Source organism: Jaculus jaculus, chromosome 2 (genome assembly GCF_020740685.1).
Source record: "Jaculus jaculus isolate mJacJac1 chromosome 2, mJacJac1.mat.Y.cur, whole genome shotgun sequence".
Taxonomy (NCBI): Eukaryota; Metazoa; Chordata; class Mammalia; order Rodentia; family Dipodidae; genus Jaculus; species Jaculus jaculus.
Genome location: NC_059103.1, coordinates 119,919,779 through 119,938,595, shown reverse-complemented (window position 1 = coordinate 119,938,595; position 18,817 = coordinate 119,919,779). Strand labels below are relative to the sequence as shown.

The window sequence follows — 18,817 nt, the reverse complement described above, 5'->3', positions numbered from 1 at the left end:
GAGTGACACGGGAGCCGGCGGAGAATGACAGCCCCGCGGCCTGGCCCGAGCGCACCGCGAATCCTCGGGAGGAACAGCGAGCGAGCCCAGCGCCCCCGCAGTCACGTGACGCCGACCCTGCCGTCACTTCCGGAGGGCCCACCGCGCCTGCGCGGGGCCCGGACCCTGAGCCGATTTGGTCCCAGCACCGCCCCGTCGTCTCCCTCCCCCCCCCACGCCCCACGCCTGGCCCGCCCCCCGGCCCCGCCCCGTCCCGGCTCCCCGCCCTCTGCGGGAGCCGGGCAGCTGCTGCGGGCGGCGGACGGACGGACGGGCGGACGGGTGGCGGGCAGGGCTGAGGCTCGCGCCCGCGGAATGTGAGGCGCGGCGGGCGCAGCGCACGGACGCTCGCGCGGACCCAGGAGACGACCCCTCCCTCGCGGACGCCGGGCCGGGGCCTCGCCCTGCGCAAGCCCTCGCCGTGCCCTCGGAGCGCGCCGGCGGGACCATGAAGAAGTTCTCTCGGATGCCCAAGTCGGAGGGCGGCGGCGGCGGCGGCGGGGCGGCGGGCGGCGGGGCGGCCGTGGCTGGCGGCGGCGGCGGCGGCGGCGGCTTCGCAGCCTCGTCCGTGGGGGTCCGGGTGTTCTCGGTCGGCCGCCACCAGGTCACCCTCGAGGAGCCGCTGGCCGAAGGTAGGGCCCGGGAGCCGGGGGCAGGTGAGGGAGGCCGGGTGTGGCGGCGCTTCTCCGGTCCTGACCACAGCCCCGTCGCGCTCGCAAGGGGAGCCCCGGGCTTTGCCTCCCTGATCCGGGCACAGTTGTCTCGGTAGGAGTTGAAATCATTTTCTCTGCTTATCGACGCTACCAAAGAAACCGAAGACGTCCCAGCAAGTGATGGGGTGTCATGACTGCACCCGTGACTCGGGCACAAGACGGTCAGAGAAGTGAGGTTCTTGCTTTGCCTGCCGTGGCTCAGGCGGGTGTCACGCGTGGTGGCTTTTCCCTTTGGTCCGAGCTTCCCTGCGACTCAGGGCAGTGGACCCTGCAACCTTTCTGGTGTCCAGCTTGGGGTTGCTTCCGCTGAAACCAAGCAAACAGCAATCCCAGGCAGTCCCTATATGTAAATGGCTATGTGTATGTCTATAGAGAGAGAAACTGTATGTGTGTTTGTATGTTGTCCCCAAACTCATTCTGTGGTTGCTTTGGGAGGAGGGGGCGCAAATGGATTGAAGTGTTTAGAATCTTCAAGGTACTACCGTTCTTGCCGTCCTAGTATGTCTCTTTGTTAGTACTTTAAAAGGTGAAATGAAGCAGGTAAACTTTCACTTGCGAGGGCTTTGGTGGATCTTGTATTGTTTGAAGCAGGCTGTGACAGCACGTATGCAAAAAAAAGTTTACTTCATGTTAACAAAAGATCCTAGACTTTAGTTTTTGTGTTTCTAGTATAATTGGTTTGTAGGAAATGCCTTCTAACTTTTTATTGCTCGACTTTTGAGTGTTTGAATGAAAGAGATTAAACAAATACTTTTTAGAGAAAATAAATGTTTTCTACTGGTAAATGGGTCTGTAGAGTTGTAGGGTTAAATTAAGAGAGTAGTTTTGGTTTTATGATTTGCTATAGTTAGAGGTTGAGATGGTTTGTAAACAAGACAAATTCCACTTAATTTTTGAAATTCTATACATAATAAGAGATTAACGTGGAAAACCCTGAATTTTTTTTGTCTATACAGTACAACAAAGAGAAAGAAAGCTTGTATTGGATGTCATTGTTTTTGTAAGCTACTGCTGAGCAATAACCAACCTTGCTGAACCTTGGCAAGGTGGGAGGAGGAGCATCCTTAGCATTTCAGGAGAGAGAGTACATGGCCAGTGGTTTTGGTAACCTTACTATGTTGTAACATTTCCTACCCCTGTGTTGCCCATGAATTTCCAGTGCTGGTTTAGGTTAGGTTGTAGATTTAAGTACTAGTGTCTGTTGACTCACACTATACTTTTGTCCTTAAGCTGTCTGAGTAGTAATTGAATGCAGCTTGAATAATGCTGTTCTTCCTTACACCGAGTCCAGGATAACTTTTATTTAGTACCAAGACAGCACTCAGATTAAAAGTTTTTTATTTTGGCTGGAGAGATGGCTTAGCAGTTAAGGCACTTGCCTGCAAAGTCTAAGAACCCAGATTTGATTTCCCAGAACCCACATAAACCAGATGTACATGGTGGCACAAATATTTGTTTGCAGTGGCTGAAAACCGTGGCATGCACATTTTCTCTATCTCTTTCTGTCCCTCAGACTTTTATAAAAAATAGAAATAAAGTATTAAAACATATTTGTTTATTTGCAAGGAGAGAAAAAGGTAGGGGTAAAGAAAGAATGAATGAATATGGGTATGCCAGGCCTTCCAGCCGCTGTCAATGCATTCCAGGCGCATGTGCCACTTTGTGCATCTGGCTTTAATTAGGTACTGGGGAATCGAACCTGGGTTGTTAGGCTTTGCAGCTGCTGTGTTAATCACTGAGCCATTTCTCCAGTCCAGTGCTCACATTTTAGCTACATTCTGAATTTGAAACTTTTATCACAGCTCTAAGTATATCTTATTTCATTTTTAATAAAAACAATAAAGTACTGATGCCATTGTGCATTAGTTCACTGACGTGTATTATACTGGAGATTGAAATTTGGGTCTCATACATGTTGTACTAGTGCTCTTCACTGAGCACTGTTTTTACTTATGTGGACAGGGTCTCATTAAGTTTCCCAAGCAAGTGTCAAACTTTTGGTCCTTCTTTCACAGCTTACTTAGTGGAGGGATTACACACAGACAGGCCTAGCTTCTACAAATTTTGCTGTAAATTTTTCTTTAAGACGAGTAATCAAGTGGTTGGATGAAGCAAGGGTTGAAGAAAATCTTATGGAAGACGGAATTTTCTGGTCTCACCTTCTAGCTCCTGGGTCCAGGATTTGTCTTCCTTAGAAGCCAAGGCCGCCCTAGACTTTTTTTTTAATAGACTGACATTCTTTTTTTCAAATTCTATTTATTTATTTATTTATTTGAGAGTGACAGACAGAGAGAGAAAGAAGCAGATAGAGAGAGAGAGAGAACGGGCGCGCCAGGGCTTCCAGCCTCTACAAACGAACTCCAGACGTGTGCGCCACCTTGTGCATCTGTCTAACGTGGGTCCTGGGGAATTGAGCCTTGAACCGGGGTTTTTAGGCTTCACAGGTAAGCGCTTAAACACTAAGCCATCTCTCCAGCGCTAGACTTTTTCCCCTTGTGCATCTTTTCTTTTTTTTTTTCTTCATTTTATTTATTTATTTATTTTTATTAGTTTTGTATTCAGCAAATACAGGCAGTTTGGTACCATTTTTAGGCTCATCTGTGGCCTATCCTCTCCCCATTGGCCCCTCCTTGTTGAGGTATATGGTTCATGCATTGTGGGGTTAGCCCACAGTTACTGGTAGGATAAATGTCTCTGCATATCATGACCCAACATGTGGCTCTGACATTCTTTCCGCCCCCCCCTTCCACAAAATTTCCCTGAGCCATGTTGGGTTCATTTTTGGTCTGCTTCAGTGATGAGGTGTTGGGGGCCTCTGAGGCTCTGGCTCTCTGATTTGGTAGGAGTTGATTTTTCTCTGTGTTGGTCTAGAGTCGCAGTGATCCATGTTTAGCTTGCCTTTTGATCCTAATGGATTTATTCTTACTTCACATGCTTAATGTTACAAAGAAGTAATTCTGTAAGTTAGATAAAATTTCAGACACAAGTCTGGTTCATATTTCCATGTGATTAATCAGTAATTGATAGGTTGCCATTTATTTGGGTATGAAAAGCCATCAGAGTTTATAGTATGGAAGAGGTATACCACTGAGTGGAAAAAATAGCAGAAACTAAGATCAACCAAAAAACTTATTATATTGTACATTTTGGGAGGGAGGCATGTCAATGAATAGAGCTGGACCTTAGTCAATGGCATGTCCTGAGATGCTATTGTCATGCTGTGATGAGGAAGCTTATTAAGAATGACTGCCTTTTTTTTTTTTAATAAACCAGTCCTTTTCTGTCTTTGTCTTTTTCTATATAATGTATTATGTTACAAAAATTACTATGAGCACTGACTTAGTAAATACTGAATCATTGCTTCTAGGCAAAATAACAGGGCTAGATACCTACTCTGATTTATATGCATCTTGCTTTGTAATATGTTTGTGTATGTGTTATTGATTCCTTAACATTGAAATTATGCCAGTATTTCTATGACATGTCTCAATGAAGATTCTGTAGCACCTCTGTTTTCTTTGTAAGGACCATTGAAGCCTTTCTTGCACTTGTGATCTCCAGACAGCTTTTCAAGAATATGCTTGGGAATAATTTTCAAACACAGGTCTCCAGTAAAAGCACAAATGAGAAAAATCTGACACTAAATTGACCATGAAAAGGACATTTAGTATGAGAACTGCAATAAGAATATGTTAGTCAAGAGGTTTTTTTATAACATTGTATGCCTGAAAATTACCATGAAAGTGCCATGAATAATGACTTGTGGATTAACGTATATTTTAGCAAATGGATATATTAACAAATATGGCATCCTGAAGTAGTCAAGGTTGTTTTCATATAGCTGTAATCAGAGAAGCATGTTCAGGGTGCACTAATTTTGTATAAACTAAATGGTTGGAGCAGCTGCATCTCTGAAACATACTTTGTGCCATATTATTGTCATTCTAGTTAAACACATATGTTTGAAAATACACATTGTACATATTTAAGTTTGTATTCAAAGTTCAGAGGATTGTTAGCTATAGTGAGGCTTTTTTGTTGTTGTTGTTTGTTTTTTTCAAGGTAGGGTCTCTCTCTGGTCTAGGCTGACTTGTAATTAAATATGTAATCTCAGGGTGGCCTCGAACTCATGACCATCCTCCTACCTCTGCCTCCCTAGTGCTGGGATTAAAGTCGTGCACCACCATGCCTGGAATAATGAGGCATTTTTAAGTTTCAAGTCAGCACTAAATAAATTCCAACTTTGGGATTTATTTATATATTTTATATGAGGTAGAATGTATACCAGTTTTATCTTGAAACAGTGTCATGTTGTGAAGCAGATGTCATTCAGTGTAACTTGAAGGCTTTGGACATGGCAATCGCATAGGACTGGGTGGTTGTTCACCTCAGACTTAAAAGAAGTCCCTTGTGATGGCCTGAGGAATTGAATATTGATTGCAGAAAAAAGGTTTGTTGGTTTGGTCTTTTGACACATGGTCTCATATAGCCCTGGCTGGCCTCAAACATGCTATGTAGTTGAGGCTGCTCTTGAACTCCTGTCTGTACTTTCCAAGTGCTGGGAATACTTGTGTGTGCCCCCATATTCTACTTGAGACTTGATTTTGATGGCAGACATGTTACCCCCTAAATGTTCAATGTACAAAATGGGCTTACTAGGGATGCCAAGACTTTGAGACCAGTGGTAATGTGATGACATAATTATGCATGGGAAGTTATGGGGCTGGAGAAGAATGGTACTGAGAATTTGTTGAGGTGGGGGTTACTGGTGCTCAGTAATTGGAGGCAGGATTTTAGATTTCTGAAGTAGTATTTCAGTAGCTCTCTCAGACTTAATTAGAGTGAATATAGGCTTAATATTAAGTACATTTCACTGTTACTTTTATAGGAAGGTAGTAAAATGTATGCATCTGATTTTGCAGAAGAAATCAGTAGGGAAAATATGGGCTTAAATGTATCTCATATGCAGAAATCATCTGTGGCTATCTTCTATCTTCTCCCAGGAGGACAGAAAAGTCAGAAGTGGAGGACTTAACAAAAAAACTCAACAGTTCTGCTTTCTCTCTTTTTTTAAAAAATTACTTATTTATTTATTTGAAAGGAGAGAAAAAGAAAGACTGGGTTCTCCAGGGCCTCTAGTCTCTGCAAACGAACTCCAGATGCATGCAGCACTTTGTACATCTGGCTTTACATAGGTACCAGGGAATTGAACTCTGGTCATTAGGCATTACAGGCAAGCTCCTTAACCACTTTGCCACTTTTCAGCCCCTCTACTCTGTATTAAATGCTGACTGGGGGAGAGGTCAGACTCACTTATATTTTTGTGGCCTGAATGAGGAGAGGTAGGCAGAGAGAGAATCCAGAGAGAGCAAATATAGACTTTATACTTGATAGTAAAAAAAATATTCTTTCCTTAGATTCAGGGATGTAAAAGGGAAGACCCCAGTGGTTTGTAGATTTGAAGCGGCAGGCGCCAGGGCCAGCCCACCTGGGTAGTGAAGGCAGTAGCGTGCTAGACTGTGGACAATAGGGGCCGCTGTAGCTGAATCTCAATCACACATGAATTCCATTCCTGTCAAGAGTTCTATTCCTACCAAGGAAGGCTGGCATGTGCTGTGAAATCTGGTTCTCTCTGGGCATCCATTTCTAACTGAAACTGCCCAAAAAAAGCTAACTTTCTTTCCTTCAGTAAGAAGTGTCAAAAATGACTTGCTTGCACAGTTTTTGGATGGTGGTATCATTTGCTATAAGAACTAATGAACAGATTAGGGAGGGGATGTTGGGAGGATAGTCAGTAGTTCAAGATTTGTTTAGTTGAGGTATATGAGAGGAACTGGTGAATGGGAAGTTAGGTATATGGTCTGAAGCTTTGCAGTGGAGTGGGTTGAGAGAGAAGAAATAGGTACTTCTAATTAAAGAGCTCCTGGCTGTTATATAAAACCTAAGGGGAGGATGGTTTATGGAAACTAGAGATTGAGAAGGGGTTAACTGAATGACTCCTGTAGAGCACTGAGTTCAGAACATTTATATTTGTCAGTATCTTTTGGAGACTGGGTAAATCTAGAATGACGAGCCTGGTCCCAAAGTTTGACCAAGTATGTCTGGATAAGAGAGATATTTGCAATTCTGCCTCTTCAGTGGTATTGCTGTTGCTGGATCTGGTGCCATACCATGAGGACTGCTGATTGAGAGCAGGCTAGCCTAAAAGAGCCAGAAAATATGAGGCATGGAAGATCTCAGATGTTTGAGAAGGGAGAGAACAGTTGTGCTGCTGAGAAACTAGCCTGTTTGATCACATTTCTTGGGCTGGCATTCAGATACCAGTGCTCAGTTCTTAACTTGCCTTTTAAATCTTGCCTCTGATGTTTGCTTGGTGAGTGCTCTACTAGTGTGCTACTTCCTGGCATTCCGTGGCTGAGGCTTGTACTTCTTGTCACTCTACTCTGCCTGTGCAAGTTGTACTCCCTAACTGCTGTGTGATCACTTCTTCCTGTGGACACTTGGAGCTATTGTTTTTTTTTTTTTTTTTTCTCGTCACATCACAGTTACTCTTTTGTCTTGAGATATTATATGAGTACTTAGAAATAGTAAGGTGGTTAATTCTTGTTACCCTCTCACCACCAATAGTAGATAGTAAAACTTTGGTGGGCCAGAGACTTATAAGTTGCCTTGTTATATTGTAGGCATTCAAATACTTCTCAACAGAAATGATAGTTGGCTCTTAGAACAGTTGATTTTCAACTTCTGAGACTATAGGTTAATTCTAATCAGCATTTCATGTTATCTCTTTAAAGAAAGATTATCACGTGGAGGTCCCCTGGTTAAAAATTAGCGTTCTTCATTATTCTACAAAGGTAGTTTAGAAAAAGAAAGCATTCATCTGTGCAACTGTGAAATTGTTTTGCATTTAGTCAGTGATTGTGGATGAAGATCTCTTTGAGACAGAATAAAAGACCAGTTCTATCACACCTCTCCATATCCTTAGTTTCTCCTGTGCTATAACAGTATGCATCCCACAATTTACTTTTCTCTGTTGAATTAAACTCTTAGGAAACGCTGTTTCCTCCTCTAACACATGGACTTACATATATTGTGAAGATTGAAGGAGGAAATGTGTGACACTACCTAACATTGCGTGTTAGATCTGTTAGTAAATAAGGGTGAACTTTATAAGCAAGCAAGCGCCTTTAACTGCTGAGCCTTCTGGGGCAAACACTAGATTTAGGTTTGGTTTTAAGTTATTAGTGAAATCTGATTCTGTAATTACAGTAACTTGTTTTCAAATTAAGTATACATTTATCCTGGATAGGTACCACATTATTTTTGTATAAAGTCTAAACTTTTTAAAAAAAATTAAGAAAATGTTTTACTTATTTGAGAGAGAGACAGAGAGAGAGAGAGAGAAAGAGAGAGAGAAAGTGTGCGCACGCACGGGGGTGGGGTGGGGTGGGGTGGGGTGGGGCGGGCAGGCAGGCAGGCAGGCAGGCAGATAGAGAATATGGGCCTGCAGATGAATGAACTTTATACACATATATCACCCTGTACATCTGGCTTTATGTGGGTACTGGGGAATTGAACCTGGGTCATTTGGTTTTGCCAGCAAGTGCTTTAACCATTAAGCCATCTCTCGAGCCCTAAACTGTTTTAGATGGATAGCCATTAATGGTGTATCAGTCAGCTGTTTAGAATTTTGACTTTCATAGACAAGTAACTGTCTGTACTGTTCAGGTATCAATCAACCATATAGAATTTTAACAATCATAAATAACCATCTAAAGTACTCAGGTATCAATTAGCTATGTAGAATTTGAATTTCCATATGCACATAGCCATCTATGATCTGGTATTAATCATCTATGTAGAATTTTAGCTTTCATAGGACATATGCTTTCATGGCTAAAATGAAAGTGATTTACAGCAAAGGACACTTCATAAAATAGTCACATGCTTCACTTTTGGATAACTTATATTATTGTAGGGATAGATTCTGTGCAATTTTCATTACCAACTCATGCCTTTTCTCTAAAGTTGGTAGTTTTGTTCAAGGACAAGCTGTTAATACAAAGAAATACTCCAAATTTTAAGTATCGCAAAAAGCTTGGTGAAAATGATGGATTTATCTCCAGTGAGGATACTGCATTGCATAGTGTCTTTTTTTCTTTTAGCTGAATGTCATTTAATACTGACATTCTCATTAAGCAATGAAAAGGTTCTCCCTCCCTCTCTCTGTTGTATATGTATGCATGTGGTATATGGTATGTAGTATATTTACCTTTGTGGGGCCCCACACACTCATCTGTGGTGGCCAGGTGGAATGTTGGGTGTTCTGCTGTCTTGTACTTCTGCCCATTCTCATTTGAACCAGAGTGTCTTACTGTTCTCAGAACTTGCTGTGTTTGGGAACTCTGGTGACTCTTGCTGGTGGGACTAGGATTACAAGTGTGTGGCCCATATCCAGCAGTTTGACATGGGTTCTGGAAATTTAAACTTGGGTAGTCTCAGGCCCTCTCAGGTCCTCATGCTTGAGCCAGAAGCACATTTAATGCTGAGCCATCTTACCAGCCTGAAAAGGTTTATTTTTGATTATTTTAAAGCATTAACAATGAATTGATGATTTTTATTAATATCTCCCATTATAGAATTTATGTATAGGAGGGGAAGCAGAGAAAAGATTTTTAACATTAATGCCAGAAGGTGAGATTGATATCCTTACATAGATTCTGGGTCTTCTACATATACATATATATTTTTTTCTTATTTTATTTATTTTATTTTTTTTAAGAAACTGTCTTCTTTTTTAAATTTTTTTTGTTTATTTTTATTTATTTATTTGAGAGTGACAGACAGAGAGAGAAAGAGGCAGACAGAGAGAGAGAGAGAATGGTCACGCCAGGGCTTCCAGCCACTGCAAATGAACTCCAGACGCGTGCGCCCCCTTGTGCATCTGGCTAACATGGGTCCTGGGGAATCAAGCCTTGAACCAGTGTCCTTAGGCTTCGTAGGCAAGCGCTTAACTGCTAAGCCATCTCTCCAGACCTATATATATATTTTAATATTTGTATCATACATTATCTTTTTTTTCATTTCCCACCTGTTTAATTTTTCAGTACTTGAAGTTAAACATCCATATGTATTAGAGTAAGTTTGGCAACTATCAAAATGATTAATACGTACACTTGGGATTCTGAAATAAAGAGTACTGTACAGGTGTTTCAAAGGTGGGCTACTTTTTTCCTTGTGATCTGACCAGAAGGGTCCACCTCCAGTAGGTTGTGACTGTTTTCTTGGTGTTATCTTGCATGTATCTAGTGAACCATTCATCTACTCACAAGCATGCTATTTTAAGGGGACTAAGTTGTGAGGTTGACTGGTTTAGGATTGTACTGTTTTAAACAGTTGGGCAGTTAGTTAATTTCAAGATTATCTGTATTATCTTTAGAAATTATATTGATGATCACATATCTGCAAATAGTTTCATAAGCTCTTCAAGGAAGTGGATATAGGATGGGTTCCATAAAGAAACTTTATTTTTGGAATTGTAAATTTACTGTAGTGTGGTAGAATTTAAGGGAATAGTTTGGTATAGACTTTAGAGAGGCATTTTCAATGGATAATTTTTTAAATAGGAAATGTGGGCTTGAGACAGCTAAATGGTTAAAGTTTCTTGCTTGCAAAGCTTGATGGCCCTGGTTTTGTTCCCCAGTGCCCAAGTAAATCCAGATGTACAAGGTGGTGCATGCATTTGGAGTTCATTTGCAGTGGTAGGAAGCCCTGGCATGAGCTCATGCGAGCTTTCTCTCAAGTAAATAAGTATAAAAAAATAATAGTTATTGTTTTGTTTATTTTAATGGTTTTTATTAGCTTTGAAATGCTGTTTCCTGGGAGACAATAATCAAAGAGTTAAAAAAAAAAAAAAAGGAAGACCACCTTCTGATCCTAGTTCTGCCTTTGACTTGCATTGTGGTATGTTAAGCTCTGTTTTCTCAAGAGGAAAAATGAAGTGGATAAAGATGAATTTGTAACATATTTTTCCATTTTAGTGTTACATACTTCTGTCCATATAATTGTATTATTTTTTTCTCTTAAGAGAGAGGAACATGTCATTGGGAATTATGACCATCTGAAAGGGTTGTGCTTGTTCATCACAGTGAATTAGAAAGTCATTTTTTTAATCCCATAGTATAAAATTATTCCTTAATCACTGGAATAAAGGTTGTTTTCTAAGAAATTGCCTTATGAGATAAAGGGATAGGAGTTTAAATAAAATTGTGGGGCATTTCAGAATATAAATGGTTCCAAAACTATATGTATAGTAAGTAAGGCTACCTACCTTACTTGCATTTTCCAAATATCGTGATAGATATCATAAAGTATAAGAAACTTGCTTGCTTTTAAGGTTATTTCATGGAATATATAAGGAAGACACAGTAGCGAGTTTATGGTTAGAAAGCTTTTATCTACTATGTGTGTGAAGTGTTTGGCACTTCTTGTTTCCAGTGGTGTCAACCCTACTTGTTCCTCTTACTTACATTAGCATTCAGACCATTCATTCAGGCCCTTTCCTTGTCAAACCAGTTCTTGTTTTCCTCTTCCAATTCATTCTTTCTGAAGTGGATGTCAGCTCATCTCACTATCTTACTTGCTTAACCAGGTGAAGTCTAAACATATTACTATAGCATTGGAAGTCCTCTTCAGTATTATCCCAATCCCCACACTGTAGCTTTATTCTTTACTCCAGTTGTATATTGTTGTACTTGTACTTGGATTTTCCTGTATGTCTCACATGCTGTTTTTTTCCCTGTGGTTTTACTATTGTGACACTCCACTTCCACATTTACATATTGAAATTCTAACCCCCATGTTGGTAGGATTAGGAGGTGGGAGACTTTGGGAGGTGATTAGGTCAGGAGATCAACAACTGTTATGATTGATTGTGTCCTTATAAAAACATATCCTTGGGAGACTCTTTGCTCCTTCTATCATGTGAAGTGACACAAGGCTGTAAGGAAGTGAGCCCTTACCATACCTTGACTCTGCTAGCATGTTCTTCTTGGGCTTCTTACTCTCTAGAATTGTAAGAAATAAATTTGTTTTATATCTTAGCTACTTCAACTGTGGGTCTCAACCCTCTGTGATGGTGTGTGACAGAATGTAGGGGTCTTGAACAAATTTGGCAATGGTGACAAAGGCTTCTGAATAAATTACAGCTAAAAATGAATTCAAATTCAAATGTGTAATGAATGAGTTTATTCAAAGCCAGCAGACCCAGGTTTGATTCTCAAGGACCCATGTAAGCCAGATGCACAAGATGGTGCATGCATCTGGAGTTCGCTTGCAGTGGCTGGATGCCCTGGTGCGCCCATTCTCTCTCTCTCCCTCTCTCTCTGCCTCTTTCTCTCTCAAATAAATAAAAATAAAAGTTATCTTTCTTTAAAAATGTTTTTATCTACTTATGAGAGAAAGAGAGAGAAAGAAAAGGGAGCATGAGACCATGTGAGCTGAGGAGAGCACTGGGACTTTGTGCCACTGCAAATGAAGATGCATGTACCATTTTGTGCATCTGGCTTTACCTAGGAACTAGGGAATTGAACTTTGATTGGCAAGCTTTGAAAACAAGTGCCTTTAACTACTGAGTCATCTCTCCAGCCCTGAAATCTGAGTGTTTTTGATACTGGTTGCATGTCCTGTATTGTGTGACTTCATTGCAACCTTGGTTCTAAGGAAGTTCATCTCAATAGTATGTAAATTCTTACATCCTTAATAGTGAAATTATATGTGTAGCAAGGAATTATTTTAACATAAATTTATTTATAATTTATTATCAGTAAATGTTTGTCGTGTGTTATTTTATCTACTTTTATATTTAGGATTGAGTAAAATTTCTATGGCAAAAAGGGATTATGAGTAGACTCAGAAGCATTGGTTTGTTCACTGCCCAGTTTGTACTATTTTGTCAACAATTGGCAGAACAGACATATGTACTTTCCCTGTTTTATTTTTTAGGTTATGTGTTGCCTTTGTATAGAATATAGGCACCTGCCCCTTCACTGTATTGAAATTGGGTATTGTAGGATACATTTAAATTTTTATACACTCTCTTGTTTGCTTTTGAAACCCTTTGACATTGTTCACATCTGTCTGACAGCTGTAACTCATATAGCTGGTGACTCAGCTTTGTTATGTTCCAGTAGAATGTGGAACTTTCTTTATTGTAATTTAGCCTCTTTAAAATTTTAGCTTTTTAATCTTACAGTTCTATACTCATAGTAGGTATTCAGTACATTTGTAGATGATTAGTAGAATTAAAAAGTGTTCTGAAGGCCTATTAAAGTTTACTGTAAAACAATTGGATAGCAAGTACATTTAACATAACAGATTGTATAATTGAAGTGTATTACATTGATATATGCCTCGTCTCCCATTTTTTCCCCCTCTCCATTCCATATGCTGAACATATACTCTAATACTGAGCTACACTACCATCCCTTTTTTTTTAATGGTTTTTGGTAGAAACTAAGATGATATAGGACATTTAATAATGCAGTTGTAGCATTATTGCTTCTATGAGGATGTTTAAAAAGCCATTACCAGATTATTTTTGAATTTTTTGGCTGGTTTTATTTCCATTTATAATGACGTGTATAGTTCACTTCGGTTTTGGGGGTTCTCATTAGTTGTGACTCTCAAAGCCTACCTGAATTCCCTTCATCCATGTCATTCCACTAAATAAAGTCACTACTGTGAAACAGAGTGGCTGGGTGAGTCTGAAGTATGTGTTCTGGATAACTAACTCACCCCAAGTGGGAAACAGCTTTCTAGACCAGGCAGTTATATGTAGCTATCTCTCGAGTGGTGGCTGATACCCAGGCTTATTGGGATGATAGGCCTAGAAAGAAGGGAAACTTGTCTACTTAAGACTCTGGGGGAAGAAAACCAGTACACATTAGTTTTGAGGACTTTTCTACCTGGACTGTATGTTATTGAATCTGGCTATTTTCTAGGTAGATCTTGACTTTGCAGTTAGGTTAGATAGTTTGTTAGCTTGACACAAAAGAGAGGGTAGCTGGCCAAGTGTCTGCACCGTTTATTTTCTCCCCCCCCCTTTTTTTTTTTTTGAGGCAAGCTCAACAAACTAGCCTTTTTTTTTTTTTAATGCGAAAGTTAGAATGTTTGGGGGGTGGGGAGAATTGGTGTGCCAGAGCCACTGCAACTGAACTGCAGTTGCTTGCACCATCTTGTGCACTTGTGTGACTTTTGTGCACTTGTATCACCTTGTGCATCTGGCTTATGTGGGATCTGGAGAGTCAGACATGGTCCCTTAGACTTCTCAGGCAAACACCTTAACTGGTAAGGCATCTCTCCAGTCCATGTTTGTGCAGTTTTGTTGGTAGCATATCATCAATATCTTGTCATTCTTCTATCCCTGAAATAAAGATTTCCAGTACACCACTTTTCTGCCTATAATCTCATGCTTATTTATTTTTCTCAAGTTATCATGATTGGGTCATTTCAGGGCTTACTGGTACTTTTTACATAACTATTTTCTTCTCAATGAGATTGTCAGTAGTTAGTGTAGATCTTACTGTTGACCGTAGGATCATTAAGATACTAGTACTAAAACCAATGAAAACTAAGGAGATACGTACTTACTAAGTGTTGTCAGGAGTACTTTTTAGGAAGTGTGGTTGTGCAGCTCTGACCGTGACCCACTTTTTCATTCTCTGGCCTGCATCAGAGACTCTGCTACTGAATCTTAATGTTAAATCTTTGTATATAGAGAGATTAACTGATATTGTGGACTCAGCCAGTGGCATGTGGGTTTTGATATATGTATATATTTTCAGAAATATTTATATGCTTAGCTGTCAGGCTTTTGGTAGTGTCTTCTGTCATCAGCACAGAAATTTGTAAGATTGTGTATGTGTGTGTGTGCATGCACACACATTAAATGGGTATCAGAATGTATTGGTGTGTGGTATATATGATGGTACAAAATTAAAATTGGAATAGGTTTTTAATCTTATTAGCATAATAATGTAGTCAACTGATCCAACCAGCCCAGTTTGAATCTGATTGGAAAAATTGCAATGCTAAATGCTAATAAACATTTGGTAACTTTTTTACATATTAGCAAAATACTATTTAGATAATCCAGATGAGAAACTCTTAAGAATCTCAAACAAAATTGATAGTTTTATTTTTTTAATTTGTTATTTTTATTTATTTATTTGAGAGTGACAGAGAGAGGAAGAGGCAGGTAGAGAGAGAGAGAATGGGCGCACCAGGGCCTTCAGCTACTGCAAACAAACTCCAGATGCATGCGCCCCCTTGTGCATCTGGCTAACGTGGGTTCTGGGGAGTCGAGCCTCGAACCAGGGTCCTTAGGCTTCACAGGCAAGTGCTTAACTGCCAAACAATCTCTCCAGCCCAATAGTTTTATTTTTAACCCAGTGAAGGCAGTTGTGTTAATTACTTTTCTAACTGCTATGACTGAATGCCTGACAAGAAGAAAGTTAAGGGAGAAAGGGCTTATTTGGGCCTACACTTTAAGGAATACAGACATTATATAAAGTCCATCGTGGGGTGGGGGGAAGCATAGAAGTAGGAACCAGGGAGTAACTGGTCATATTCTAGCTTGGAAGCCAGAGAAAGTGAACAGGAATTAGGGCCAGTCTCTGAAATCTCAAGGCCTACCCACAGTAACACATTTCCTTCAGTAAGGCTCTATTTCCTAAATGTTCCATAACCTTCCCTAAGTGTGCCACCAGTTGGGAAGGTGTTATGAACCAGGTGTTCAAACATATGAGCCTATGGGGGACATTTCACTTTCAAGCCACACCACAACAGAAGTGATAAAGATTTTATGTTAGTCAGCATTTTTGCTACTGTGACCAAATATATGATAGAAATAATTTAAAGGGAAGAAGAATTTATTTTGCTCCTGATTTTAGAGATGGCAGTCCATGGTCAGTTGGTTCCATTGTTCCTTGACCTGTAGCAAGTAAGAGCATCATGGTGGAAGGGCATGGTGGAGCAGAGCTGCCCATTTGGTTGCATCCAGGAAACAAACATAAAGAGGAAAGATTCAAGGACTAGTTTATGACTTTCAGAGCCACATGCCCAGTGCTGTACTTCTTCCAACGAGGCAGGCCTACCTCTCAATTTTTATCACCTCCCAGTGATGCCATCAAATTAGACTAATATCAATGTGTCAATCCATTGATAAGTCAAAACCTCACGGCCCAGCCACTTGTCAGTTATCCACTAGCTAGTCCTGTCCTAAAACACATGCGCCTTTTAGGGGAATGCTTCATAGCCAATCTAGATGAATTGTGTTTAGCTTATTGAGGTGATTACTAGAAATATCCCAAGTTTGGAGCCAGCATTGGGGAAGCTGAGGCAGGAGGATTGTTGTGAGTTCGAGGCCAGCCTACGCTACCACATGAGACCTTGTCTCAAAAAAAATTCATAAAAGTTTCTGGATTTTATTTCATTTAATATGTGTTTGTTTAAGGTCTTTCGCTTATCTAAAGGAAATGTTGGAAACAAGTTTACTAATGTCTTATAAATTTCTAGTACAAGCAACTCGTACTTCTAGATTCAAAGTTCAGATTTGATTTTGCATTATATAGGATTGGTTGCTTTTTAAATAAATGCTATAGGTGTTATAAAATTTTGTCTCTGACAAAATACCTAAGAAAACAACTTAAAGGAGGTAGGAGTCATTTTGGCTCAAGGTTTCAGAAGTTTCAGTCAATATAGTCCCTGACGTTGTTTGTGAGGTTATGGGGGAGGAAGAACAACCTGGCAGGGGACATGTGCTGAGCAAAGCAGCTCACCTGGTGGTGAAAGAGATAAGGAGATCTGAGACCAGGCACAACCTTCAAAAGCACAAACTCAGGTGTCCTGCTTCCTCTACTGAGACCTCTCCTCCTAAAATTACCACCATCTCCCAAAGTAGTGCTAACAGATTTAGACCAACTGTTTAACTCATGAGCCTGTTGGGATCATTAGTATTCAAACTATTGTATCCATTATAAGTGTGACAGTTATAGTGTGAGCTCAATTCCATTGATTTTGCTTTTTGAAAGACTAAATATAGAGATAGGGTGGTTTCTAGGGCATAAGAACCTGAATTAAGAAAAGGAATTTCTCAGCCTCTTTCAGAAAATATTCTAAATATTATGTTAACTAGAATTATGATTGTTGTAGTTGTTAGTCTTAGAGCTCTCTTCTAAACAGCCAAAACAGGAGATCTAGCCAACTGGTTTCTTCCCGGAGCATCAGCCCCCACCTCCCCCAGGCCCTCATAGCGCAGTCCTCTGTCCCTCCAAGGGCATGGACATAGAACCCCCAGATGCCCATCAGTCTCTCTCTCTCTCTTTCCAGCCCTCTTTCCTGAAGTAAAGTGCACGTTCTTTATCTGTTTCTTTTCTTGTGTTTCTGTCTCAGGCCATCCATCATCTGTTGCTCTCCGTACATGCAGTTTTCTCTCGCCTTTTTCTCTCTTCTGTTCCTCCACCTATAAGCTCAGAACTGGCTCACCTTCACCTTTCTTCCCTAACTTGCTCAAGGTTTGCTACACCTGTCTGGCTGCACCAATCTGTTCTACAGCAAAAGCAGCCACAACTGTGGTGTCTCTCACTTTGCCAGGTGACTTGCCCTCTCCCCTACTCTGAACTGCTAATAAAATAGATTCCTCTATACCAGAAAATTATGTCCCAGAGCCTCTGATTTTAGACAATAATAAGAACAGCCTTAGCCGGGCGTGGTGGCGCACGCCTTTAATCCCAGCACTCGGGAGGCAGAGGTAGGAGGATTGCCATGAGTTCAAGGCCACCCTGAGATGACATAGTTAATTCCAGGTCAGCCTGGACCAGAGTGAGACTCTACCTCGAAAAACAAAAAAAACAAAAACAAAACAAAACAAAACAAAAAAACCAGCCTTTAAAAAATGCTAATGCTAGACTGGATATGTTGTTCTATGCCTTTAATCCCAGGACTCAAAGGCAGAGGTAGGAAATTACTATGAGTTCTGGGCCAGCCTGGAGCTACTGAGTTCCAGGTCAGTCTGGGCTAGAGTGAGACCCTACTTCAAGACCTCCCCCCACCAAATGGTAATGCTTCATTAGACCTGTGATTGGTAGTATGTATGATGCATGTATGTGTATATAATTGTAAAGATGCACATGTGTTGAGGTCAGTAGGGGATGATGAGTGTTGGTTCTTGCTTTGACAGCCCTTGTTAAACAGAGGCTCTTGTTTATGCTGTGTATGCTAAGCTAGCTGGTCCACTATTCTGCCACAGGAGAGCTGAGATTACAGATGCTCACCACTGCATCTGTTTTTAATGTGGGTATCTAGACTCAGGTACTTATTCTTGTGCAGTGCTTTACCCACAAGCCATCTCTCCATCCCCAATTATTTCTTTTTAGTTCCCTCATTTAACTATAAAAAGGTGGAGTAAGTGATATAATAAGCCACACTGCTAATGTTGGTTGTAGAGGGTAGAATTTAGGTCTTCTGATTTATGCATATTATGACTAATGCTTATAGCCTTTTTGATTGGCTATTGAGCACATACATGCATTTACCTTTGAGATTGTGGTGGTTTGATTCAGGTGTCCCCCATAAACTTAGGTGTTCTGAATGCTAGGTTCCCAGCTGATGGATATTTGGGAATTAATGCCTCCTGGAGGGAGTGTATTTTTGGGGGTGGGCTTATGGGCTTTATAGCCAGTTTCCCCATGCCAGTGTTTGGCACACCCTCCTGTTGCTGTGGTCCACCTTATGTTGGCCAGGGAGTGATGTCCACCCTCTGCTTATGCCATCATTTTCCTCTGCCATTGTTGAGCTTCCCCTTGAGCCTGTAAGCCAAAATAAATCTCTTTTTCCCAGAAGCTGCTCTTGGTTGGGTGATTTCTAACAGCAGTGCGACCCGGACTGCAACAGAGATGTAGACTTGCAAGTAGGCTTAAGGGGGCTTTTCAGAGCTAGAAGGCTACCTGAGGAGTATGAGCTGATAGAGCTGTTCTCATCTTTCTTTGCATTCCAACATTGAAGCT

General features: G+C 40.8%; 1 protein-coding gene across 2 annotated transcripts in view; it reads left to right on the top strand.

The window, feature by feature from the left end:
- Positions 1-487: 487 nt before the first annotated feature.
- The window catches only part of Bmp2k (BMP2 inducible kinase), a 146,960-nt gene continuing 128,630 nt past the window's right edge, over positions 488-18,817 (top strand). For both annotated transcript variants that reach the window (XM_045143025.1, XM_045143024.1), the window contains exon 1: positions 488-671. In XM_045143025.1, coding sequence (XP_044998960.1) covers positions 488-671 — 184 coding nt within the window. The remainder of the gene's footprint in view (positions 672-18,817) is intronic.